At 53.6% G+C, this 27,596-nt stretch overlaps 1 protein-coding gene across 4 annotated transcripts; it reads right to left on the minus strand.

Annotated features, from left to right (window-relative positions):
- Positions 1 to 11,565: 11,565 nt before the first annotated feature.
- MTG2 (mitochondrial ribosome associated GTPase 2) lies at positions 11,566 to 25,850 on the minus strand. 4 transcript variants are annotated; one of them, XM_032143206.2, is made up of 10 exons: positions 25,789 to 25,850; positions 22,540 to 22,709; positions 20,841 to 21,012; positions 20,497 to 20,634; positions 20,138 to 20,346; positions 17,860 to 18,007; positions 15,834 to 15,949; positions 14,948 to 15,166; positions 14,543 to 14,681; positions 11,566 to 13,124 (listed from the first exon to the last, which is right to left on the minus strand). In XM_032143206.2, the coding sequence occupies exons 5-10, from the start codon at positions 20,339 to 20,341 to the stop codon at positions 12,730 to 12,732; spliced, it is 1,221 nt and encodes a 406-aa protein (XP_031999097.1). In that variant the 5' UTR covers positions 20,342 to 20,346; positions 20,497 to 20,634; positions 20,841 to 21,012; positions 22,540 to 22,709; positions 25,789 to 25,850; the 3' UTR covers positions 11,566 to 12,729. The 4 variants fall into 4 exon arrangements, with proteins under 4 accessions (XP_031999097.1, XP_058288989.1, XP_031999096.1 ...); XM_058433006.1 differs by lacking the exons at positions 20,497 to 20,634; positions 20,841 to 21,012; XM_032143205.2 differs by lacking the exons at positions 20,497 to 20,634; positions 20,841 to 21,012; positions 22,540 to 22,709 and having other exon boundaries at positions 25,789 to 25,830.
- Between the last annotated feature and the right edge of the window lie 1,746 nt (positions 25,851 to 27,596).

The following is a 27,596-nucleotide window of genomic DNA, read 5'->3' on the forward strand; positions in this document are numbered from 1 at the left end:
GTGGCCCGAGAGCCTTTAATCCCGAAGGCAGTTGCACCTGCTCCAGGGGCCCCAGGAGAGGGAGGCAGACACCAGCCCGAACCCAGGCAGATGCCCACACCCAGGTGCTCAGATGCCACTTGGAAACCAGACAAGCCCAACCCAGGTGAGATGCAAACTCGGTGGGCCAGGTGCCACCTCCCCCAACATCCCCTCCCCCAGCTCCAGCCTGGAGGGCCCTGACGTCTCTGAGCCCACTCTACTTCCGACAGTGCAGCCTTGCTAGGCACGCTTCTGCTCACATCTTTCCTTCCTACCCAGGGAGAGAATCTCGCCATTTTCTGGCTACTCTCACAGCCAGTGCTGGGGGTGGGGTAGGGGGTCCACCTGGGCAGGGAGACCTGCATCTCCCCCTCAAAGCATCGCTTCCCAGCCACGCCAGCTCTCAGCACTGCAGAGGGGAAGCTAACGGCAAAATGCCTCACCTCCAGACTTTTTTCACGCCCCGAAGCTAGAAGCTAGACCTGCACTTTTGTTTTCCAAACTCCCTGGAAACTTCTCCCAGAATCTGAAGCTCCACAACCCCCTCCAACCCCCATCTCTGCTCTCCTTCCCCCACTGTCCCCGCTGTCCTTCCCCCACCCATCCCCGCTCTCCCTCCCCCATCCCTGCTCTCCCTCTCCCCATCCCCGCTCTCCCTCTCCCCATCCCCGCTCTCCTTCCCCTACCCATCCCTGCTCTCCTTCCCCCCGTCCCTGCTCTCCTTCCCTGCATCCCCGCTCTCCTTCCCCCACCCATCCCTGCTCTCCTTACCCCCCCAACCCCGCTCTCCCTCTCCCACCATCCGCTCTCTCCTTCCGGCTCCTGGACCTCTGACTGCCTCCCAGACACTCAAGTGACCCCTCTGAGACAGGCTCCTCTTCCTGGGCAGAAGCCACACAAGATCCCTCTTAGTGACAGAGGGAGGGGCAAGACTGGGGACACCTGGGCCTTCCTTCATAATTCTAGCCCCAGCCCGTGTGCACCTCTGCCCCTGGGGCTTGGCACAGTCCCAAGCAGACCTGGAACCATGATGGCAGATGTCACTTTCAGAGTGGGGCGCCCCTTCTGCCTCTGGGAGGCCCTGAGTTTCCTCCAGCAGGCCAGCCGTTGGCCTCCCCTGCGGGCCCCCCATACCACCCAGCGTGGCTCCGCAGTGGGTGTTGTTCCCGTAGCCGAGAGCTGTCTGGGAAAGGACAAAGAACCGTTCTCTGCAGTGATGGGCGCTTCTGTGCCGACAGCCCAGCAGAGCCCTGGCTGCCCCTCCGCCCGGCCCTGCTAAATGGCTACAAATTGGAGGATAAAAGCACAGGCTTTCAAGCAATTTTGCCTTCAATCTCTGGAAACTGCCGCTCCCTGGAGCTCCTGTGCGGGATGGAGGAAGAGAGAAGAAAGACACCGAGTCTATTGGGCCTGAGTTCTACAGCAAACACACACACAAGGGGGCCTCTCTCCGTGAGTGAGCATCTGGGAGGGGAGACAGAGCCTGCGGGGCCCGGGCTGGAGCTGCCGCCTGGGTGTCTGCTCACCCAGGCCACTGCTGTTTACTGAGCACCTACTGTGTGCCAGGCACGGTAGTGGGGAGTGGGCTGCACAGGGCAAGCACTCACGTGGTCCCTCAGCTTCTGTGAGCTGGACCAACGAACAGCCAGCCTTGAGTCCCCGAGGAACAGGGCGTGCCGGGGACACAGGGGGCTACCACGGTGCATGTGGGTGGCCTGGCCACCTAGCGGGGCCACCCTCAGCCCTTCTGTTGCAGGAGACAGGGCTGCAGCCAGGCCCTGGGCGGTCCTCAGGAAATAGGGGCTCAGGCCAGTAGGGTCTCCCCGGCCCAGGCCCTCAGAGGCTGCCACTGGCTGTGTGTCTGCCCACCTCACCTGCCTCGTGCTGGTTCTGGGGTGCCCCTGGGACAGGTTCTGGGCACATGCTGGGTGAGGATCCTTCCCAGCGTGGGATGAAGCCCCTGAGCTCTCAGGGTACCCAGCAGGCAACCCCATTTCTGTCCTGTAGGAAAGGCCCAGTTACTGGTGAGCCAGGGCCACAGCGAGGGACAGCTGGGGCCCCAGGCAAGGCTTCCGGAGCCCTGACCTGGGGGATACATGGCTGCCTGGCACTGTCTCTCTGGGCCCGCAGCCCACCCAGTGCTTATAGCCAGGCCTGGAGGTATGAAGAGCCTTTCGTCCAACATTTACTGGCACTCTCTCGGGTGCCAGGTCCAGGCGGGGAACCCTATGCCCTTGAAGCCATCTTGGGAGGCACAGACACGCTTCATTCTACAGGTATGAGAACCAGGGTTTGGGAGGCTGGTGACACCTCGGTCCCACGCCACACTCAGCAGTTGGGAGTGCAGCCAGGACTGGCCGCCAGGTGTGACTCTGAAGCCCATGCTCTTTTGGCTCCGTCACGCTGTCCCTGGGCACCTGCTGTGTTCTGGGCACCATGGTGCGGCAGGTGTAAGTAGCTCCCCCCACTCCCGTGGACTGTGCCCTCTTGGGGGACACCACTGTGTGCAGTTGCTGGTGGGGGTACCCCCCGGGATGGAGAGCAGAGTGGGACATCCAGGAAGCCTCTGTGGGCCTCAGTACCAGACCTCAGCTCTGCTGATCTTCACAGGAAGCATCCATGGAGTGCCACTGGGGTCCCTCCATTGTGTTGGGCACAAGACCCCACTCAGCCAAGCTGGGGCAGGAACTGGGGGAAAGAAAAGGGAGGAGCAGGGGGTGGGCTGTGGAGCCCGAGGTCCCAGTTGCCCAGGTCAGGCAGAAAGTGTGTCTGGAGGGGAAACTGAGGCCTGGAAGATGGGGACTGCCCCAGCCCACCCAGCAGGTCTGCGTTAAGGCTGGGACTAGAATCCAGACCACCTGGGAGGGTGCCAGCCCCGATCCTTCCTGTCCCTGCCCGTCTAAGAGGCCAGGCTGGGGCTCCCTGGGCCTGGGCTTCTTCCCCTGCAGAATGGGCTCGGCCACACTCGGGGGTGGATGGAGCAGCGGTTGCTGAGTGGCCTCTGCCTGGCCCTCTGAATCCAGTTGGCACCACTCTCCCTGCCTGGCTGCAGCTCAGCAGGCCCCTCGCCCCTGTGGGCAGGAAGCAGCTCTGGCGCCCGCTGCAGGCCTCCCCATCATTACCGAAAATTGCTCCATTGTTTGCGGTGCACGCACCTGCTCGCAGCAGACAGCACTGTGCTAACGTCATTAAGCGCCAGGCCTCTCGGCAGGCAGGGCTGGAGGTGGCCGGCTGGAGGAGGCTGGGGGAGGTCGCCAAGGTCCCTGGAGGATCGCCTCCTCCCCACCCCCTCTCTCCTTCCTTTCTCATGGGTTGGAAATGAGCACGGGGTCTGAAGTCGGCTGGACTGGAAGGTCGGTCTGACTGGGGCCACTTCCCAGCGGTGTGACCTCAGACAGGTCCCTCAGCCCCTGGGGACCAAACAGCGCCCGCCCCCCCCCCACCACTGAAGTCTGATAAGGATGGAGGGATGTCTTGCTCCCAATGCCCCCGGGGGCCAAACCCCTCCCCAGACCTGATGGTACATCCAGGGACTACTGCTGGGAGAACATCCAGGGTCTTCGGATCCTGGAGCAGAAGGCAGGGTCAAGGGTCAAGCTCCAGAGGGGCCTCAGTTTCCCTTTGAGGACACACAGGGGTCCATGGAGGGGTAGAAGCTGGAGCAGGGAAGGGCAGGGCCAAGGTTCAGGGGTCCCTTTCTGGCACCTGCCTGGGAGAAATCCTCTTGCTGCCAGGCACATGTGACGCGCTCCAACCGTAGTAACAACAAGGACGGCTTCCGGCCCACAGCACCAGGTTTTCGGCACCGTTCTGAGCCCTTTCCTCAGCTAAACCCACCTCGTCGAAGGAGGTTAAGTGGCCTGGTCGACATCACGCAGCTAACCTAGGACTATTTTCCCAACCCCTCAGCTCTTAGGGACACCTCAGGCACCTGCTCAGGAGACGCAGTTTTCTTTGGGGAACCACTGCCCCCTCACTCTGGTGGGTTCGGTAAGGCCAACTTCACCCCTGGGCTCCAGGGTTCATGTGGATCTCAGGCATCGGTCGGCACCATCACCACAATGGGTCTGGGGTGACACACATCACATCCCCAGCCCCACCAGTGGGCGGCAGTCCTGGGACTCTGGCTGGAAGCCTGAGAAGGAGGTGCCCTCTCCAGCGGAGCGGCCGTCCTGGCCGCCTTCGAGGCTGCCCTCGCCAAGGCTGCCCTCGCCAAGGCTGCCTGGTGGAGGGAGTCTGCCTGGAGCAGACAGCACGGAGGAAAGCCAATCTGAGAGCTGGGAGGAGGCGGATTTGCCATGCTGTTGTCTGAGCACCTGGATCCAGCCCTGCCTAAAGCTAGCCCTGGGGCTTAATGTTTTACAAGTTACCAAATCCACCTTCTTTCCTAAAGCCCACACAAGATGTGTTTTTGTAATTGGAGTGGGAAAAATCCTGCCAGGTGAGACTCTGCCCAGGCTGGCATCCTCTACCTCAGGGGAGAACGGGTCACTTCTGCCCACGGGAGGTCTGTGGCTCTGACTAATGAAAAGTGGGGAAGTTAGAAGATTTGTTGATAGATAATAATGTGTTGTTTGTCATGGTTGCCGGCAGGAAGGGCATCTCCCAACACAGCAGGCTCTGGAGCGAGGAGGGTGCTGTCCTTTCTGTCCACAGGAGGCGTCCCTGAGATGCCTCGCCCAGGCGGCCTGCCTCGAGTGGCCCCAGCAGGGACAGGCTTCGGCCCCTGCCCACAGCCCCTCCAGACCACCCCCTCGGGGGCTGGAAGAAGGCAGGGGAGGCTTCGTGGAAGGGTGTACCGCGTTCCCCTAAACTCCTGGCCGTCCTCACCCCCAGGTGGCCCCGTCTCCCGGCACTCCCTCCCGGCAGGCACCACTAAGGAAAATCAGTGTTGAAGCCACTCTCCCTGTCACCACCTCCTCCTCGCTTGGGTCACTACCTCCTTTCCTTGGGGTCACCAGATAAGAAGCAGGACGCTCCTTAGAGTCACCAGATAAGATGCAGAGCCCTGAACTTCAAAATCTGAACTTCAGTGTCAGGATGAATGTTTCAGTGTGCACCTCACATGCAGTGCACTCTTCATTGTAAATCCAAAATTCCACTCTAGCGGCGTGAGCTGCACCTGCCTGAGCAAACCTGCCCACTCCCTTTTCTCTCCCTCCAAGGCCCTCCCTCCGCTGACGGGGACACTGGGGATGGGGAGGGGCGCTCAGTTTTAAGAAGCCACGAAGCTCTTTGGCAAGGAAGAGAAGGGGCTAGGGCTGGGGTTGGGTGGGGAACTGGGGGGAGTGGCTTCCTGGGACCTGGACCCTGGGGCCTGGTAGGGGGCGGCAGGCTGGGCACTGGGGGCGTGGCTTGCCCAGCACATGGGGCCAGGGGGGCGGCGCGAAGCCACCAGACCCATGAGGCTCTGCTCCACCCTTGGCTGCGGATCCCAGGTGACACCCAGGTTCCCTGTGAGCCCAGAGGATCCTAAACGGGGAAGGTGCCCATCTGTGCCCAGGTAGGGAGAAGGGAGCCTGCTCCAGGCCCAGGCGGGGAAGGTATGGCCTTGGCTCATTCGCTGGGTATTGTTATCCCCACTGGACTGACGAGGGAACAAGGCAGGGGGAGTGAGACACCCCCGTCCCCACCCTCAACACCCAGCCGGGCCACGCCCAGGCCTGTCCCCCTGGAGGCCATGGCAGAAAGCGGAACGATTTCCTGGCTCTGGGGAACATCATGGATCCACTGGGACCCACTGATTTTTTGCAAAGCAGCAATTTTTTTTCTCCTAAGGAACCAGACGGTTACAAGAAAGAAAAAACGATCAGGTAGCCCCGTCTCTCACAAGCCCTGTCCCCAGCACCCACTCCTGGGGAGGGGTGGTAGTTCTCATGCAGGCCTGTCTTGCACCCTATGGGTTCAGCAGCCTGTGGGCCATCAGGTCATTGGGCCACATCCAGGGACCCTGCCTCTGTCTTGCCTGTGTGGCTAACCCCATGTCACATGGAGGAGCCTAGGGTCCTCTCTGACTGTCTGGCTCCTTTCAGAAGTGGAGACCCTGGCCTGGGGGCGGGGCTGTTGGTGGAGCCAGTCCTGGCAGTAAGAATATGAACTATTTGAACAGCAGGCAGGGTTGGGCCTGCCGTGCGTCCTCCGTATGGCCTCTTCCTGGCGGTGCTGCTGGAGATGTCCCCAGAGCCAGGATCCTCGGCAGTGGCAAAGCCCAGGAGAGATGTTTCCTGCAGAATTCTAACACCAACAGGTGTGCAGGCTGCAGAAAAGTTTGCTTTTGTGTTCAGCTGACCTCACGCTGCCTTCTAGCAGAGATTGAGCAAGAGCGCCAGGAGGGGACAGTCCCAGGAGGGCTGGGGTGGATGCAGCCCGAACATTCCAAGAGCCTCCAGGAGCTCGCCAGAGGGCAGTGGGCTCCCGACATCTTGACTTTCCTCTTTCGAGACTGTTGTGGATCCCATGCTGTTGGATGCAACACTACAGAGACCCCACGTGCCCTTTATCGGCTTCCCCCGCAGGGAAGCTTGGGTGAGCCACCCTCTAAGACCACACCACACACGCCATCGCCGCACGCAGGACACACGCCATCGCCGCACGCAGGTTCCCACTCCCCTGCACTCGTGCGTGTGTGTGCATGTTTAGTTTTATGTCATATATATATACATACATATATATTTTGAGCCAGAGTCTCGCTCTGTCACCCAGGCTGGAGTGCAGTGGCACGATCTTGGCTCACTGTAAGCTCAGCCTCCTGCGTAGCTGGGACTACAGGTGCCCACCACCACACCCGGCTAATTTTTTTGTATTTTTAGTAGAGACGGGGTTTCACCGTGTTCGCCAGGATGGTCTCGATCTCCTGACCTCGTGATCCGCCTGCCTCGGCCTCCCGAAGTGCTGGGATTACAGGCGTGAGCCACCGCGCCCGGCCTATGTCATGTTTTTTATCGTGGTGATAAACATAAAGTTCACCACTTGAGCTACTGCAGTGTGCTGCTCAGTGGCTCTCCCATCGCCACCCTCCACCTCCAGAGCTGGGCATCTTCCCAGCCTGAAACACGAAGCCAGTAGGATTCTTTCACATGTGCAGACTCGTGGCCCCACCACCAACACACAGGATGATGGTCCGAGGACCCTGGCGTGGCCCTTTTCTGTCCACGGCTACCTCCACCCTCCCACCCTCCTCAGCCCCTGAGGACCACCAATCCACTCTCCTCATCGTTTCTGGAACGCTCTGTAGAGGGAATCATCGTGTGTGACCTCCCGGCACTGGCTCTCCCTGGCCTGACACCTGCGGACCCCAGGTGGATGCCATGCACACACAGCTGCTCCCCGCCCCCGCCAAGCACTGCTGCACCCCGCGGCTCTGCCACCTCTTTAGTGGCACCAGGACAGGTCTCCGGCACGTGTGTTCACTGATAAGAAGCTCCGGTTGCCCCAGCATGTCTGCCCTTCAGGCCTCCCTCCTGGGGCCAGCGCCGACCTGGGCACTGCGCACAAACGAGGTCTCCGTCCTCCAGGAGCTCAGGGCAGGCGGGGGACGACGGTGGCTAACGTGAATAGTGTAGAAAGTGCGCACACGAGAGGGTGGTGGGCCCAGCTGTGCAGAGCCTGGGGACGTGTGGGTGTCTTTGGCTTTTTGATTAGAGGGCATTTCATGGGGTGTCTGGGCAGGGCACAGGGTCACAGGGATCAGCAACACCAAAGCCTGCAGTCCGGGGAGTGGCCTCAGCATGGCCGAGACACAGGAAGGGGCAGTGGGGCCAGTGCTGTGGGCACCATGGACTCCCAGTGAGGGGACTGGCTTCCTGACGCAGCCACATAGGAAGACTGAGGGGCCCGGCCACCAAGTAGGGGCACCGTTAGCAGGCCACTGCCATTGTCCAGAGCAGGGGTGGAGGTGACAGGCATGGCGGGACCTGGGGTGGACCCGAGGGCAGAGCCGCTGCGCTGGCGAGGGAGGAGGCAAAGGCCCCACGCGAGACTGAACTCAGCACAGCACGTGTGCCGGGAAGCATGCACGACTGCAAGATGGAAAGGGAGGCCGGGAGTGGAGGCTCACACCTGCAATCCCAGCACTGTGGGAGGCCGAGGCGGGCGAATCACCTGAGCTCAGGAGCTCGAGACCAGCCTGGCCAACATGGTGAAACCCTGTCTCTACTAAAAATACATAAATTAGCTGGGTGTGGTGGTACGTGCCTGTAATCCCACCTATTCAGAAGGCTGAGGCAGGAGAATCGCTTGAACCTGGGAGGTGGAGGTTGCAGTGAGCCGAAATCGTGCCACTGCACTCCAGCCTGCATGACAGAGCAAGACTCTGCACCGCCCCCACCGCCGCCAAAAAAAAAAAAAAGATGGAAAGGGACGTTGCTTGGGGTCGAAAAACGTGCCCCCAAATCCACATCCATAGAACCTCAGAATATCACTATTGGACATGGGGTCTGTGCAAATGTAACTAAAGATCTCAAGATGGGACCATCCTGGGTTTAGAGGCCCAAATCCCACAACTGGTGTACAGAAGGTAAGAGGACAGACACACGGGGGGAAGTTACATGAAGACAGGGCAGGGACGGGAGCCTTTGCCACCGCTGGCCGGGGATGGAGCAGAAAGGGCCTCCCTGGCCTTGAGAGGCCTCACACCCCACCTACAGGAGAATCCACTTAGGGTTTTTTTTTTTTTTTTTTTTGAGACAAGAGTCTCACTGTGTCGCCCAGGCTGGAGTGCAGTGGCGCGATCTTGGCTCAAGTCATCAGGGGTTCAAGCGATTCTCCTGCCTCAGCCTCCTGGGTAGCTGGGACTACAGGTGTGGGCCACCACCCCTAGCTAATTTTTACATATTTTTTAGTAGAGATGGGATTTCACCATGTTGGCCAGGCTGGTCCTAAACTCCTGACCCCAGGTGATCCGGCCGCCTCGGCCTCCCACAGTGCTAGATGACAGATGTAAGCCCCCATGCTCGGCCAACTTCTGTTAAGTCACCCGATTTGTGGCACTTCGTCACAGCCGCCCCAGGAGTCTGATAAGGAATAGATAAAACTTCATTTTCGGCCGGGCCCGGTGGCTCACGCTTGTAATCCCAGCACTTTGGGAGGCCGAGGCGGGCAGATCACGAGGTCAGGAGATCGAGACCACGGTGAAACCCCGTCTTTACTAAAAAATACAAAAAAATTAGCCGGGCGTGGTGGCGGGTGCCTGTAGTCCCAGCTACTCAGAGAGGCTGAGGCAGGAGAATGGTGTGAACCCGGGAGGCGGAGCTTGCAGTGAGCCCAGATTGCGCCACTGCACTCCAGCCTGGGTCAAAAAAAAAAAAAAAAAAAAAAAACCTTTTTTTCAATGGACACATATTTCCACAGATCAGAGATGATAAGAATAGTAAAATTGTTGAGCTGGGCTTCTACAGGGGATGCTCAGGGCAAACCCTTCCTCACCCGTGTCCAAGTGGAGGGTGGCAGGGCCCCAGGGCACCCAGACCCCACCCCACCTGGGCTGCGGCAGGACAACTGCTTGAACCCAGGAGTCGGAGGTTGCAGTGAGTGGAGATCGTGCCACTGCACTCCAGCCTGGGTGACAGAGTGAGACTCCATCACTCACACACACACACACACACACACACACACACACACACACACACACACACACACACAGAGTTTCAGGCCGGGTGCGGTGGCTCACACCAGTAATCCCAGCACTTGCGGAGGCCAAGGTGGGCGGATCACCTGAGGTCAGGGGTTCAAGACCAGCCTGGACAAAATGGTGAAACCTTGTCTCTACTAAAAATACAAAAATTAGCCAGGCGTGGCGCAGGCTGTAATCCCAGCTACCCGGGAGGCTGAGGCAGGAGAACTGCTTGAACCCAGGAGGCAGAGGTTGCAGTGAGCTGAGATCGCGCCACTGCACTCTAGCCTGGGTGAAAGAATGAGACTCCGTCTTAAAAAAATAAAAATAAAAATAGTTTCAAACTAGGAGCAGCCTAAAGGCTCCTCATGCCAGCGCCATCCTCCATGCACCTGCCAGAGCTTACCGACGCCGTCTCTGGGTCAGGTGTTCTGAGGCTGCTGGGGATACACAGAGACCCTGTGTCCCAGGCAGCCTACACATGCTGACGGTGGGGGGGTTGGCCTGCACCCTCCGTCCCTTCTGTAGCTAAGGACCGCGGTGTCAGCCACCACAGGCATGGCTATTAAAGACCCGCACAGACGGCCACATAGTGTACACTCTAATTACAGGATCTGTCTGGAAGGCAGGTCCCTGGGTGCCCAGGGTAGGGGGAAGGGGGGGTTGATGCTAACGGACACAGGGTCTGTTTCTGGGGTGGTGAAAACATTCTGGAATTAGCAGTGACAGTTGCACAACCTTCTGAACATACAAAAAACCACGGAATTATATAAAGTGGGGAATTTTATGGTATGTGAATCATATATCCCATTTGAAAAGCAGACTGACAAAAATTTGTTTCTAGGCAGGAAGCAGGAAACTGGGGAAGCCAAGTGTAGCTTTACCCTACTCCGGGAGAACAGTGTTGGAGAGAAAGCTGTCAGCTTTTAGAATGCGATGGCAAAAGCTGTGTGTGTGTTGGGGCTTTTGGCAGCAAGGAAAGTTCTGGGCAACCTTCATGGCAGTGACTCCCCCTCTGGAGCCTCAGCTTCAGCAGAGGATGAGGGCATGTCCCCAGAGCAGCCAGAGTCAGGCCTAGATCAAGGTTTCAACCCACGGGGAGGCTGGGCTGGGGGCTCCGTGCAGGGGTCGAGCCACGAGGCATCTTGAGCATCCCTGCAAGAGCATAAAGATGAAAGCCAGGGATAATTAACGCTGTCAGGCCTGGGTTGACTCCACAAAATCCTTTGTGGTGGCCTGAAAGGAAAAGCGAATCGATGCAAAACCCATCTCTGGTTTCTAGGACAGAAGGACCTTTGAAATTATAAGACATTAAAATAAAGCTTCGGGTAAAAGGACCGTCATGTTCTAGCTGCAGATTTGATGTGAGATCAAAACGCAATTGCTCCTCAAAGTCCAGGCACCGGCCTGCTGTGCAAGGTGCGCCCCACCCCAGCGTGCAGAGAAGTGGCCTGACTCTTGCGGCTAATCTCACCTGAGGCTGCTGTCTCTCCTCGAAGGGCTGAGGGTCCCCTCCTGATCATCCTTCTCTGCTTCTTTGTCCCCTCCACTTTTTTTTTTTTTGAGACGGAGTCTTGCTCTGTCGCTCAGGCTGGAGTGCAGTGGCGCGATCTCGGCTCACTGCAAACTCCGCCTCCCAGGTTCACGCCATTCTCCTGCCTCAGCCTCCCGACTAGCTGGGACTACAGGTGACTGCCTGGCTAATTTTTTGTATTTTTAGTAGAGATGGGGTTTCACCGTGTTAGCCAGGATGGTCTTGATCTCCTGACCTCGTGATCCACCAGCCTCGGCCTCCCAAAGTGCTGGGATTACAAGTGTGACCACCGCGCCCAGAATGTTCTGTTAACAGGTCTCCCTGTCACTCAGGCTAGATCATGGTCAACATGGCTCACTGTCCCTCGACCTCCAGGTCACATGATCCTCCATACCAGGCAGGCTGCCAGCAGCTGAGCTGTCCTTGCCCTGTGGCCCCTCTGCAGTCAGAGACACCAGGCATGGGCCTGGCTTGGATGCATCAATACTTGACTGCAAAGACTTAAACCACAGACAGAAAAGGTGATGCTGCAGTCTCGAGGGGCAAACGCAAGGCCCCCCTTAGCTGCCGTCCCACCGAGGGGTGAAGGCCCATCGTCTCCCTTTGGCTTGGTAACTGCCTGGCGCAGCGCAAGGGTTCTCTTTAAATCCCCAGCAAATGGGACTGAGTGGAAATTCCACCTCATATTAGCAGGCACACGTCTCCTTCCACTCCTCACTATACCTTGCCCATGCCACGGCCGCCTTCTGGGAATAACGCCGACAGTTCCACGGCCCACACCCCCTTTAGTTAACTCGCTGTGCACACGGCAGCCCAGCCAGAAACACACAGCCAGGTCGGATATTGGGAGCATTCAGTCGTGAAGCCTGAGGCTTCCTGGCTCCCACTGAGCACAGCGCAGCGTTCTGAAGGACAGGAAGAAGCTGGCCTCACTGCTCTTCTCAGACGGCTGATGGAGAAAAGCTCACAGCTGCCTGTGCCGCTCTGCCTGGACTTGCATCCTCGGCCCCACCCCTTGTGCAGATGTGAGGCTCCCCAAGACACTGGTGCCTGGGCTTGCTGTACCACAGGGCTGCTGGACAACGGGCCAGACCCAACCCCAATGTGGATCCAGAGGTCTCTCTCCGTAGCAAGCCATGGAAGCGTGACGGGCACTGTGCTGAGAACCCCGGTCTGCACCTCTGACCTGGGGCTCTGGCTGTGCGGTTCTGTTGAGCTCACCCGAGAGTCCATGCGTGCATGGCGGAGACCCGAGTCAGTGGCAGGGCCACCCCGTTATGGGCACTCCTAACCCCTTATTAGGGGTGTTAATCAGCACGAATGAGCCAACTGGCTAATCAGTCGGCGCATGCTGACAGGTGCAGGAAATACGGAGGGCAGGCGGGGTGGGGGGCACGGAATGCTTCCTAACTTGAGAGCATCCCAGGCCAGCAGGCGGGGCCCAGAGACCCAGAAGCACCACAACTCCCCCGTGTCCACAAGGCACTTCCTTTATGCATTCAAAGCCACCAAGTTCACACCCAGGTTTGCTCAGAGGCCCAGAGGCGACCCCACTCTGGCGTGGCTACCACCTGAGCGGCTGGCGGCCCTGGCCCAGCTCGGCCTCCGTGTAGGCGTCATACAGCACCTTCAGGTGCAACAGCAGCTGCTCCAGGTTCTCGCCGGTCAACGCCGACAGCACAATGACCTCCTGTCCCAAGTGATCCTGGAGCTGGGACAGATTGGCTTGGGCTTCAGGGAGGTCAATCTTGTTTGCGATGATTGCGTGGGGCCTCTCAGATAGGCCCTTTTCATACATCTCCAGTTCGTATTTTAAATTGTCAACTTGAGTCCACGGCTCAGGCTGAGAAAGATCCACCACGAACAAGAGAAAGCGGCAGCGCTCGATGTGCCTGAGGAAGGCGGAGCCCAGGCCCCTGTTCTGGTGGGCGCCTCGTATGATGCCGGGGATGTCGGCCACTGCAGGGAAGACAGGGGCGCACGAGGTGACCACTCGGCGCACCCAGCACCAAGAGTGCCTTCCACCTCGAGTCTGGGAGGGAAGGCCTGGAGCCCACTGCGGAGGCGGATCTCCTGAGTTCTAACACTTTCCTTTCAAGGAACGCCTTGAACTGAAGCCATCTGATTTAGCACCTGGGTGATTCATTGGGCCAACTGACACCTGAGGAATTCAACGCTTGGAGATGTTTGGGAGACCGGCATGGCGATGGTCTATCTAATAGGAAACATTTCATACCTTCTCTTTCTGCTTCAAATAGGATTCAAAAAAGAGGAAACTGGCCGCCTGTACCCTACTAATCATTTGATTACTGATAGAAATTTACACTGTAGAGTACTCTGCAGATATAAAGTGCCGTTCAAATAACCTCACCAGCAGGCTTACTATTTTTAATGGGTATATTGTCTTCTGGGAAAAAGTTTTATTCTCTCAAAAGGCACAAGGAAAGCTTTTAAGTCACATGTTGTGATGCTGCTGAGCTTCCACAGATGAAAGAGCAGTACAAATAGGGAAGAAATACTGTCCTCAGGGCTGGAATTTCAATGCAGGTTTCTGAACTGTAACTGACAGATTCCTGGGGGATGGGGTGGGAACCTGATTTTCATAGAGAACAGGCTGATTAAGATTGTTTAAATTAGGGCCGGGTGCGGTAGCTCACACCTGTAATCCCAACACTTTGGGAGACTGGGGCAGGGGGGCACAGATCACTTGAGATCAGGAGTTCGAGACCAGCCTGGCCAACATGGTGAAACCCCGTCTCTACTAAAAATACAAAAAAATTAACTGGGCGTGGTGGCGCATGCCTGTAATCCCAGTTACTTGGGAGGCTGAGGCAGGAGAATCGCTTAAACATGAGAGGTGGAGGTTGCAGTGAGCTGAGATCACGCCACTGTACTCCAGCCTGGGTGACAGAGTGAGACTCCGTCTCAAAAAAAAAAAAAAAAAAAATTGTTTACATTAGGAAAAACAATGCTACTTTTTTTTTTTCCCGAGACAGAGTTTCGCTCTGTCGCCCAGGCTGGAGTGCAGTGGCGCGATCTCGGCTCACTGCAAGCTTCGCCTTCCAGGTTCATGCCATTCTCCTGCCTCCGCCTCCCGAGCAGCTGGGACTACAGGCGCCTGCCACCACACCCGGCTAATTTTTTTGTATTTTTAGTAGAGACGGGGTTTCACCGTGTTAGCCAGGATGGTCTCGATCTCCTGACCTCATGATCCGCCTGCCTCGGCCTCCCAAAGTGCTGGGATTACAGGTGTGAGCCACCGTGCCTGGCCAACAATGCTACATTTTAAATAGAAAGCTAAATTTAAGAGTTACATCATGATTTTTCTGAATTACATCATTTAACTCTAACCTTTGGGAGAATTCTGGAAGTTCTACCTGCTATTTGTTGGTGGCCTTCGTAGTGGACGATCCCGACGTGGGGCTTCAGCGTGGTGAACGGGTAGGAAGCCACGGCGGGTCTGGCGTTTGAAATGGCCCGGAGCAGTGAGGACTTCCCGGCATTGGGGAATCCCACCTGGGGGAAAGAGGGAAGACGGTGGCATGGCCCGCGGCAGCACCTTTGTTAGTGCAGAGTCTGTAACTAACTCGGATTGGAGGGAGGATTTCAGGGCTGGGGGATTCACAAGGGCTCGTGCTCACGACCAAGTCAGCAGTGTACTGATGGGGAAAAGGTGAGCCGCAAAGCTGCTCTCTTCCACGCCACTGGCAAATCCCCATTGAGAAAAGTGGATTTTCTAGAGTTGAGTGTGTGCAGATGCTGTTGGCGGTGGGGACACCTACCATTCCGGCGTGGGCCACCGTCTTGAGCTCCAGTTGGAGAACTCGCTGCTGTCCTGGCTGTCCAGGGGTACAGGTCACAGGGGCGCGGTTGTTGTTGGCCAGGAAGAAGCGGTTGCCTTTCCCTCCTGCCCCCCCAAGCGCGGCGATGTACTCATCTCCCACGCAAGACAGGTCGGCCACAACTCTGCCTCTCTCCTTCACCAGTGTGCCCACGGGGACCTGGGAAACAGCAGGCACTCATCAGCTGAGCTCTACGAGCAGTGAGGAAAGGCGGCCTTAACCCATTCCTGAAGCAAGTGCTAAGCAAAGAAGACAAGAGCGGACTGTCCCCGGGGTGGCTGCCCGCCCCACTCACCTCTGCTTAACAGCTCCGGAGTACAAGGAAAAGGTCCCAGTGCTCCAGGGGTTTCATGGGGCTGGGTACACACCCTTCTGACTGCACAAAGGGCTTTTTCAAATAGTGTTTCTAAAACATTAGGGTGAACTGAAGCAACTGGAAAAAACAGCTAATCTAAGAGGCGAGTGAATTCAGCTCGCGAAGGAGACGCAGGCCCGCTGCGTGCCAGTGGCTTCCCTCAGTCAGAGGGCGGCTCACGGGGTCAGAGACGGAGGAAGTGTGCGTGCCGTGGGCTCCCTTTTTAAAAGAGCATCATTTCATGAGTTTTTCACTAGACACACACACAGTGCGACCCTGGTACAAAGCCCGTCTGGGTTGCTTTGAGGGGTGGGGCTGCTTTCCTGCTGCCTGCCAGCCTCCGTTTCCATTGTGCTACTTCCTGGCTGTGGGCATCAAGTCACAGGGGCCCCGTGGGTCACACGGTGGCCCCCAGGAGCTGGATGATCCAGAACAACGGGGACAGGGCCAGCTCCGGCAGTTTCGGCTCACCCGGATGTAGAGGACGGCGCCACTGCGCCCGAAGCAGTTTTTACTCCCGCCATCTTCTCCACTGATACCCTGGTACCGCGACAGGACCGACGACAGGGACTTGACTTGTGGGTCAACTAAAGCGAGAACAAGAATCTCAGTCCCTTTGTGTTACGACAACCACGGCCTATTGCTGACGTGTCTGGGTCCAGTTTAAGAACCTTAAAAATACGTATGGAAGCATGGAGTGAGGTTGCAGCAGAAGTTACAAAACCAGCAAAGTGATTTTTTTAAAATGAAATCCTTATTTTCCTTCAAAAAGTGCTATCATTTCTGAAAATTTTTAAATTTCTTATTTTTCACAGTAGCTGTATTCTATGCTTTTGTTGTGAAGGCTTCACTCCCAGCTCGCTATGCGTCTATGCTGAGTGAGTGTGAATATAACCAGCAGCTGGCGGCACCCACTGAACCCACTGCACAGGCCTCGCGCTTTCACGCGACCGATATGTCAGCTTGCCTGACAGGAAACTCTCTGTGCTCCTGAAATTAAAAAACAAAACAAAACATGTTCAAAGTTGATTTTTCTTTTTTTTTCAGACAAAGTCTCGCTCTGTCGGCCAGGCAGGAGTGCAGTGGCATGATCTTGGCTCACTGCAACATCTGTCTCCCGGGCTCAAGCAATTCTCCTCCCTCAGCCTCCCAAATAGCTGGGATTACAGGCGTCCGCCACCACGACTGGCTAATTTTTCTATTTTTAGTAGAGACAGGGTTTCTCCATGTTGGCCAGGCTGGTCTCGAACTCCTGACCTCAGGTGATCCACTCGCCTTGGCCTCCCAAAGTGCTGGAATTACAGGCGTGAGCCACTGCGCCTGGCCTCAAAGTTGCTTTTTTGGGTGTGCTATTTAACTATGAATATCCATATAATTTATTTTTTTTTATGTTTTGTTTTTTTTTATTTATATTTTTTTGAGATGGAGTTTCACTCTTGTTGCCCAGGCTGGAGTGCAATGGCATGATCTCAGCTCACTGCAACCTCTGCCTCCTGGATTCAAGCAATTCTCCTGCCTCAGCCTCCCTAGTAGCTGGGATTACAGGTGCCCGCTACCATGCCCAGCTAATTTTTTTTGTATTTTTAGTAGAGACGGGGTTTCACCATGTTGGCCAGGCTGGTCTCGAACTCCTGACCTCATGCGATCCACCCACCTCAGTCTCCCAAAGTGCTGGGATTACAGGAATGAGCCACTGCGCCCGGTTGAATATCCATATAATTTATAAAAATGATATCCATACATCAGGGTTTTTGTTGTTGTTGTTGTTGTTTGTTTGTTTGTTTGAGATAAGGTCTTCTTCCTCTGTTGGCCAGGCTGGAGTGCAGTAGTAGCACAATCGGAGCTCACTGCAGCATCAACCTCCTGGGCTCAAGCCATCCTCCTGCTTCAGCCCCGAGTAGCTGGGACTATCAGTGTGTGCCACCACATCTGGTTATTATTATTATTTTTTAAGAGACAGGGTCTCACTATGTTGCCCAGGCTGGTCTCAAAAGCCTAGGCTCAAGTGATCCCCCACCTTGGCCTCCCAAAGTGCTGGGATTACAGGCATGAGCCACTGCACCTAGCTGGGTTTAAAAAATTTTACTTTCATTTTTTTAGAGACAGGGTATTGCTCTGTCACCCATGCTGGAATATGCAGTGGTGTGATCACGACTCACTGCAGCCTTGAACTCTGGGCTCCAGCAATCCTCCTGAGTAGCTGGGACCACAGGTGCACGCTACCATGTCTGGCTAATTTTTCCAAAAATTTTTTGTAGATCCAAAAACCTTGAGGCCAAAAAAAATTACAAAAACAAAAAAGACATGGTCTTGCTATATTGTCCAGGCTGGTCTTGAACTTACGGGCTCAAGTGACCCTCCTGCCTCAGCCTCTCCAAGTGCTGGGATCACAGGCATGAGCCACTGTGCCTGCCCACACATCAGGTTTTTAGTTCAAATGCACATGCAGTCTCGGGGCCCCTCCCCAACCCCACTTGCACTGCCCCAGGGCACCTGCCTCTCAGTATGACGTGTCCACCGTTGCCTCCGTCCCCTCCATCAGGGCCTCCAAACTCCTTGCGGGGCTCACTGTGGAAGCAGCTTGCTCCAGCGCCTCCGTTTCCTCCACAGACAAGCACTCTCCGATAGTCCACAAAATACCTTTTCTACAGAGAACACAAGTATCCCACGTCATCTCAACACTCCGAGGTCCTTTCAAGACACCATACATCTATTTGAGATGTACGTCTTCTATCTATAACAGCCTATTAAAATTAGAGGTTAATGACACTAATATCTTCTAAAATCTGAAGATAATCACTTCTAAAATCCAAAGATAAAAAACAGTTCCCACAAGTCAGTAGCATTTGTAGACCGAGGTAAATCCACAATGCAGATGTTAAGTATTCTGTGTGGACCTACACTTCAAAAATTCAGCATTTCTTATTCTAGGTGAGACTGATTTAAAAACAACAACAAAAATCAGCATTTCTAAGCTAAAAAACCCACATCTTATTTAGGAAATACTCCTTAAATAATGTGTCTTTCCATCCAAAAAAACCATTCCTGAAATCATAGATCTTTACTCTTAGAAAGTTCTAGTTTCCCAGGATGCGATAGGGAAACAGGGAGTTAGAATCGTTCCTGGACAATTACCAGGCTTTCGACTCTGAAGAAAGAGTATTTTCTGGGGCCTGATGAAAACAGGTCTCATTTAAAAAATGTAGTGATACAAACAGAGCCCCTTGCTGGAGGGAAAGCTGTTTTGTTTTTTTTTGTTTTGTTTTGTTTTTTTAGGCAGAGTCTCGCTCTGTCGCCCAGGCTGGAGTGCAACGGTGGGATCTTGGCTCACTGCAAGCTCTGCCTCCCAGGTTCCCACCATTCTCCTGCCTCAGCCTCCCAAGTAGCTGGCACTACAGGCGCCCGCCACTGCGCCCGGCTAATTTTTTGTATTTTTAGTAGAGACGGGGTTTCACCGTGTTAGCCAGGATGGTCTCGATCTCCTGACCTCGTGATCCGCCCGCCTCGGCCTCCCAAAGTGCTGGGATTACAGGCGTGAGCCACTGCGCCCGGCCAGGAAAACTGTTCTTTAGGTCACTAAGGTAGGTGCAATCTGGATAAAGAGAGAGAACCAACCAGGTTACTGTTCAACACACAACAGCTCCTACCACAGGAGGGTCAGCTCCCGCGGCCCAGGGTGCTGCAACCTCACCACACCCTGGGGAGGACACCTGGCTTCTGCCCACGTGCACAGACAGACGCGCCCTGCCCCTGACAGCCACCCAGGGCTGCTGCCTCTGCACTCCGATCCAATACTCCTCAAATGCATCTTTTTTTTTTCTTTTAAAAGAAAATACACAAACATTTTGAGATTCTTTGGCACCACCATGTGGAAAAACCACAAACTGTTATTTCCAAATCTCAATGTGTAATGCTGTCATGAGCCAACGCAAGCAAAATCCACCAGACAGGGAGGAAAGCCCCCCTGGTAAGCACTTCGTGGAGGCAAAACCTCGACTCACTTTCTCTTCTGGGGAGGAGAGAAGCCTGTGCGAACGCTTCAGCTATCTGAGCACACATCCCACCAAAGCGGCTTTTCCACTGGAAGTGCTGTTCGTCCCAGTAATGCTTATCTGAAGCCCCTCCATTCAGGAGGAAATGAAGGGAGTCATAAATGTGCATTTTCTTGAATTTATTAGAGACAATTCATGTTTTAAATAGGAGGTTTTGGTAAATAGAACAAGAAAAACTTGTAAGGCTTAAAGAACGGTAAAACGGAAGGTCTATTTCCCCCCACTTTGTTTATTTTTATTTATTAATTAAAATTTTTTTTTTTTTTTTTTAGTAGAGACAGGGTTTCACCATGTTGGCCAGGCTGGTCTCAAACTCCTGACCTCAAGTGATCCTCCTGCCTCAGCCTCCCAAAGTGTTGGGATAACAGGCATGAGCCACCGTGCCCAGCCTCCACATTTGTTTTAAATTAAGAAATAGCCACACATATTAAAGGACATATGTAACATACATGTAAGATACACAGGCTCATGGTAAAACGAGCAGCCTGTATCACAGCTTTCCAGGCACCCAGCGCCTCTCCCAGCCTGCTGGGATTTGCTGAGTGTGGGATTTAGCACACAGACCTGCGTTTCACCCCATCATTTTCAAGAAGCTCCACGTGCCCCATCACTAAGATCATCAACTAACATCAACAGAGATGAGATCAAGAGGAGGACCCGAAACCACACCCTGTGCCTTCTGAGGAGGAGACAGGCAAGCTGCTCTAACGCCAGAAGTCTCACCAGCTTTTTCTCAGAGAGTGGCTTCTTCCCCGGGAGTTCCTGATGCCTGGCGAGGTCCGCACAGCCGACCGAGAGCAGCCTGGGAGAAGCCTGCTGTGGCAGTAGCCGGCTGGGCTTGAGGCCAGCCCGTGTGGACAAAGCCCAATGCCCCACGCCCTCAAACACGGTCCTCAATCTTGCTGAGAAAAGCCTCGCAGGTGTCATGGCCCCTACAGAAGTCAAATTGGCAAAATGAGATACTTGGTTTAATCCTGGGCATGAAACAGAAACTGAAGAGGAGGGCCTCATGCAGCAGGTCTCCATGCACGTTTCTGAAACAAACAAGTGAACTGATGAATCCAACTTTCCTGGTCACTCACCCTCTCGGCCCTGGGTCACGTCTTGTCCTCTGACCCATCAGCCTATCTGTGACTTGGGAGCAGGATTTCTGTACAAACGATTTAAAACATTAAATCTTCCACAACACTGGACAGATCCTCTTACGGAAGAGCAAGTATCTGCGCAACAAACATATTAAAAAGGAAATCTGAAGTGCAAGTCAAAATTCCTTCAAAATAAAAACACCCATTTATTAAAATGTTATCAAGAGTGTTATCCTGTGTAATTTTAAAGTTGTGATATTGGAACACAAGCATACTAAACATGGGGCATAGCGGCTAAGCACCCAGGCTCCGGAAAGTAACTCTAAGGGAAGGCCACCCACCTGTGTGGCCTTGGCCTCCTCACTTGTAAGGACAAGGCCGGGTGAGGACGGGCTGAGCTGATCCACACGGCTGCACAACTGCCACCCTGGCTGTGGCACTGATAGAATGAGAAGAACACACTTGGCCTCTGCTCCTGGCTCCTGACAGAGCTCTCAGAACGCTGGTAATTTCCTGGGTGACAGGGGTGATAGGGGTGCCTGACACAGAGCTCCTAAATCCCTTGGACTTCGCAGGTGACAGAAGAGTCTTCTGTTCTAATGAGGCACCTCTTGGTGGGCTCCTGGATGGCCTTGGGAGGGGGCTGGTCATCATAAAGACCAAGCCACGATGAGAAGCCTGGACCTTTCGGCCCCACCCCCCACCCTCAAAAAAGGGGAGAAGGGCTGGAGGCTGAGTTCTTAACTGATCATGTCTCCATGACGAGGCCTCCATGGAAATCCTTGAACTAGGGGCTCTGGAAAGCTTTCAGTTTGGTGAACTCATCGCCGTGCTGTAAGGCCAGCCACACAACTTCCTGGGGACAAAGGCTCCTGTGCTTAGGACCCTCTGGGCCTCGCCCGTGCCCCTCCTCACCCAGCTGCCCACCCATGCCCGCTGTGGCATCCTTTACAGTAAACTGGCAATGCAAACCAAGTGCCTTCCTGAGTTCTGTGAGCCACTACCGCAAATCATCAAACCTGAAGGGGTCGTAGGAACCCCCAATGTGTAGCCAAGATGGACAGAAGTGTGGGTACCCCAGGGACCCACTACTTGCAATTAGCATCTGAAGTGGGGGGTGACTGAGCCCCTAACGCTGGGGACCGTGATAACTGCGGCAGGGTCAGATTGAACTGAATTACAGGATGCCTGGCTGGTGTCTGCAGAGGACTGGCGAATTGTTGGTGCGGAAAACCCACACATTTGGTGCCTGATGTGTGGTGTGGGTGGAAATATCGCCGGAGCGACAGGGTTGGCACAGCTGCAGACTCTAAGTGCCAGCTACTGTCGCTCTCGAAGCCTCATTTAAGCCGTCACTCATTCAACAAGCCGCTCATGACAGCCGGCTACCTTGCAGGTGCCAAGGGCACAGTGAGGAAGTCACCGACCCTGCCCTCCAGGAGAGGACAGCCCCTCTCCCTTCACCATGAGCACAAACACCTGCCTGCTCTCAGAGCTCCCCAGTCTTCAGCAGGTCCCACAGGAGGGACCTTACAAGGTGCTCCCCATCCTGACTACGAAAGATGTGTACAGAAGGGGCCCCAGTGGATGGCTGAAAACTCAACATGAGGTCAGCGCAGGAGCACAACGAGGGGACACCGCCCGCCTCCTCCCTCCCAGTGCCTCGGACGCCTCCCTCTCCCCAGCCTCACTCCTCTGAAAAGGCGCCACCTCCTTTGGGGGGGTCACTACCTCTGCGGGGTCCTTGGCTATTCTGCTTTAATTCTGAGGCAATCACAGTCACAGAAAAGCTAGAAGAGTACAAAGAACTTCCTCCTGAATCACTTAAGAGTCAGTCGCCGACTGGACTTCCCTGCACCCAGAACAGTCTATGTGTGTTTCCTACAGAAAATGGTGCCCCCTCCAGAACCAGGGTGTCACTGAGACTGGCCATGACAGACAGCCCCTCCCCAGGCCCTCCCACGTGGGCCCCGGTCTCAGCAGTGCCTCTCCGCGTAGGAGAGTCTGCCTCCCCATCCCTGCTGCCTGCAGCTGCCACACCTTGTCCGGCTCCTTGGGCTGGAAGGTTCCTCAGCCTCTCCTGACTCCCGGGACGGCCCTGACACCTGGGAGGCAGCAGGCCAGCTGTGCACAGGACATCCTCATTCCCAATTCAGCACTCTGGGGTCATTCTAATTTTCTCTTGTGGTCTCGGGAACTCCATTCTCCGCCTGTAAGAAACCAGGCCTCCATGCACTTTAAGATATTTATGGAGCTGCTCAGCCCCCACCCTACTGTGACGCGCCCTCAGCTCCCCCTCCCCACCTGCTCCCAGAGCTGCCCATTCTTCAGCAGGTCTCTGTTCCCCGACTGGCTGAGTCCCCGTGCTGGGCCACCTCTCCATGGGACACCCTCCCCTGGATACCCTTCCTGTAAATATATTTTACAGGACAGCTGATTATGAGATGGTTTTAGATTTGTGGACAAGGTGTAAAGGCATCCCTGCGGACTTCCTCCCCAGTGTCCCCTACAGCCGTGCCTGCGTGCACTGCTACTAACTGAGCTCCAGGTGCGGCTTGGGGCTCAGCAGTTTCCCAAGAGTGTCCTTCTTCTGGTCCAGGATCCAGGCCAGGATCCACCCTGCTTTTAACCATTATGTAGGGATATTTTTAAGTGCTTGAAGAAAAGAGGCACCGAGGTATTCTATACGCAGGGAAAATATCTTTCAGAAACGAAAGTGCAATAAAGATTCTAGATGGCAGAAAACGAACATAGTTTGTCACTAATATAGCTGCTGTATAAGGAACGCTGAAGAAAGTTCCTCGGGTTGAAGGAAAATGATACCAGAAGGAAGCCTGGATCTTGAGGAGGGAAGGGAGAGCAACAGAAATAGTAAATATAAAATACTATTGTTTTCCTCTTAGGAGTTCTTAAATATGTAAGACTGTAGACAAAAAAACATTGTGTAGTGGGCTTCCAACACGCACAGAAGTAATCCACGTGAAAGGCAACAGAAAGGTCAGGAGGGGATTCAAGGGACCCAGAGGACTGCAAGGTCCCCACGTTTCTGTGAGGGGCACAGTATGAACTCTGAGCAGACAGTGAAGGCTAACAGGTGCACAGACTGGAACCTCCAGAGCAATGAGTAAGACACAACACAAAGACACAGATCCGAAAAGCCAACAGATAAATACTCAGAACTAGCCCAACAATTCAGAAGAAAAAGAACAAACCAACAAAAAACAGAGGGGACAAATAGGAAACAAATAATAAAAGTGCACCTAAATCTAACCATATAAATGATTTCATTAAATGTTAATGTTGGCCGGGCGCGGTGGCTCACGCCTGTAATCCTAGCACTTTGGGGGCTGAAGCAGGCGGATCACGAGATCAGGAGTTCGAGACCAGCCTGACCAACGTGATGAAACCTCGTCTCTACTAAAAATACAAAAATTAGCCAGGCATGGTGGCGTGCACCTGTAATCCCAGCTACTCAGGAGGCTGAGGCAGGAGAATCACTTGAACGGGGAGGTGGAGGTTGCAGTGAGCCGAGATTGCATCATTGCACTCCAGCCTGAGACAGAGCGAGACTCCATCTCAAAAAAAAAAAAAAAGTTAATGTTTACAAATTCTAATTAAAAGGCAGAGGTTGACAAAGTGGATTAAAAAGAGCTTGCTGGGCACAGCAGTTCCTGGCTGTAATCCCAGCACTGTGGGAGGCCAAGGCGGGAAGATCTCTTGAAGCCATGAGTTCGAAACCAGCCTGGGCAAAATAACAAGACCCCTGTCTCTACCAAAGGAATTAGCTGGGCATGGTGGCGCACCCCTGTAGTCCCAGCTACTTGGGAGGCTGAGGTGGGAGGATCACTTGAGCCCATGAATTCAAAGCTGCTATGAGCTATGAATATGCCACTGCACTCCAGCCTGAGCAATAGAACGAGAGAAAGAGACCCTTTTTTTTTCTTTTTTTTTTTGAGACAGGGTCTCACTCTGTCACCCAAGCTGGAGCGCAGTGACATAATCACAGCTCTTACAGCCTTGATTTCCTGTACTAAAGAGATCCTCCTACCTCAGCCTCCTGAGTAGCTGGGGCTACAGGTAAGTGCCAGTGTGCCTAATTTTTAAATTTTTTTTGCAGAAACGGGGTCTCCCAGTTACCCAGGCTGATCTCAAGCGATCCTCCTGTCTTGGCCTCCCAAAGTGCTGAGATTACAAGCATGAGCCACCACACCTGGCCTGAGACCCTATGTCTAAAAATAGAAAAATAAAAACAGTAAAGACACAAAATCTGAACAATGCTATCAAAATATTTATCTAGTTGACATTACGTAACAGTACATCCAACAACTGTAGAATATACACTATTTTCAGGTACAGGTGGAACAGTCACCAAAACAGACCATAAGATGTGTCATAAGTCTCAATACATTGAAAAGAAATCATATACAGTCACTCCTCCATATCTGTGAAGTCAACAAACCTCAGGTCAAAAATATCCAGAAAACAAACAAAAAAACCAGTAATAATACAACAATTTTTTTAATTAAAAAAATAAAGTATAACAGCTATTTACATAGCATTTACATTGTATTGTACTATAAATAATCTAGATCAGCACACACCTGACAGACAGCCAGAGGGCAAGAGAATGCTGGGAACGACTTTACGCCAGGAAATTCAGTAACATTCAACTTACGTGAAAGGGACAAATTTCTTGAAAAAGGCAACTTATTAAAGAAACACAAGAATAAACAATCTAAAATAGCCCTGTATCTACTCAAGAAGTTAAATTTCTTACAAAAGAACACTCCCCAAAGGAAAACTCTAGCTCGGCTTGTTTTCCTGGTAAATTCCATGTAACATTCCAGGAAGAAACAGTGCCCATCTTACACAAGCTTTTTCAGAAAACAGAGGACGTGAGATCACTACCCAACTCATCCTATGAGGCTAGTACCAAAACCTGACACTCAGAAAAAATAAAATTACAGACCATACCTCTCATGAATATAGATGCAAATAACTCTCAACAAAATACTACGCAACTGAATCCAGCAGTTCAGAAAGGATCACACATCAAGACCTAGCAAGGGCAATCTCAGAACACAAGGCCACATCAAGCAGCCAAAACTCAGCCCAGGCACTTCACTGTATCAACACGTGGTACCACCGTCTCAACACCCATTCATGAGGAGGAAAACAAAACATCTCAGCAAACTGGGAACAGACGGGAACATCTTCGCCCTGATAAGGGCACTACATAGGGCCTACAGCTAATCACATTTAATGAAGAAAGACTGAATGGTTACCTACCAAGATGGAGAAAAAGGGCCTCCACACGCACCATTGCTGTGCAACAATGTCCTTTCACACACTGAAATAAAGAGGGAAAAAAGGAAGAAGTAAAACTGTCCCTGTTTACAGAATAGAGGACAGAGTTCCATAGAGAATCCCAGGGAAGGCTGGGCACGGTGGCTCAGGCCTGTAAACCCAGCACTTTGGGAGGCCGCGGTGGGCGGATCATTTGAGATCAGGAGTCTGAGACCAGCCTGGCCAACATGGTGAAACCCCATCTCTACTAAAAATATAAAAATTAGCCAGGCGTGGTGGCACGTGCCTGTAGTCCCGGCTACTTGGGAGGCTGAGGCAGGAGAATCGCTTGAACCTGGGAGGCAGACGCTGCAGTGAGCTGAGATCGCGTCACTGCACTCCAGCCTGGGCGACAGAGCGAGACTCCAACTCAAAAAAAAAAAAAAAAAAAAAAAGCCCCAGGGAAGGGAACTGAGCAAGATGGCACGTTATCGGGCTAATATAAAAAATCAATTGTATTCTTAAATACCAGCCACAAACAACTGTAAATTAAAGTTAAGAAAAAACCCCTTTTATGGTAGTGCCAAATACAAAAAGTACCTGAAAATAATTGAACAATAAACCTTCAAGACCTCTACCTCACTACTTGCAAAATACCGTTCTAAGTATTTTTCAGGGATTAACTCATTCAGTCCTCATAAAACTCTGTGAAGTCAGTCCTTCATCATCCTCATTTTAAAGTTGCGGAAACTGAGGCAAACAGGTGAAGAGACTTAACCTAGAGCGATCGGATGGGAAGGCTCAGGGGTGGGGCATAAAAACAGGCTGGGGAAAAACAACTCGGGCTCATCAACACAAGCATAGTCACGGCTCAGCCTGCTGGAATGTTACAGCATCCAGCCCGGATATTCTGGAAACCAGGCTTCCTGATGCAGGTGACACGGAACCTGAAGATCAACCGCAGAGAAGGTTGCAAAGCCAACCAGAGACCTCAACTCGGAATCTTGCCTAATTTGCTTCCTCCTTTTTGCCCTTTCAATTTCTCTTTGGAGGCCCGCTGAGTGCTGTGCCCTCCCTGCCGGATGAACAAATCCCACTGTTTCACGCTGCTCTTTGGTGTCTTTATTTGCCTTCCAACAAGGCTGTCCTTGACCTGTCCAGCACAGTCCCCACTGGCCAAATGTGGCCATTTGGCTAAAATTAACTGAAATGTAAAAACTCAGTTCCTCAGGTAACATCTAAGTGCTCACAGCCATATGTCGCAAGTGGGTACCATATGGGGCAGCACAGATTAGAAAACACTGCCCTCATCACAGAAAGGTTTTTTTTGAGACAAGTCTCACTCTGTCTCACTCCCAGATTGGAGTGCAATAGCATGATCTCACCTCACTGCAACCTTCGCCTCCTGGGTTCAAGCAATTCTTGTGCCTCAGCCTTCCAAGAAGCTGGAATTACAGGAACCCATCACCACGCTCAGCTAATTTGTGTATATACATATACGTGTGTGTGTGTGTGTGTGTGTGTGTGTGTGTATATATATATATATATATATATATTTTTTTTTTTGGAGACAGAGTCTCACTCTGTCCCCCAGGCTGGAGTGCAGTGGCGTGATCTCGGCTCACTGAAACCTCTGCCTCCCGGGTTCAAGGGATTCTCCTGCCTCAACCTCCCGAGTAGCTGGGATTACAACTGCGTGCCACCACACCCAGCTAATTTTTCTATTTTTAGTAGAGACAGGATTTCACCATGTTGGCCAGGCTGGTCTTGAACTCCTGATCTCGTGATCTGCCCACCTCAGCCTCTCAAAT

The sequence above is a fragment of the Hylobates moloch genome, unplaced genomic scaffold (assembly GCF_009828535.3).
Source record: "Hylobates moloch isolate HMO894 unplaced genomic scaffold, HMol_V3 SCAFFOLD_21, whole genome shotgun sequence".
In the NCBI taxonomy this organism is placed as follows: domain Eukaryota; kingdom Metazoa; phylum Chordata; class Mammalia; order Primates; family Hylobatidae; genus Hylobates; species Hylobates moloch.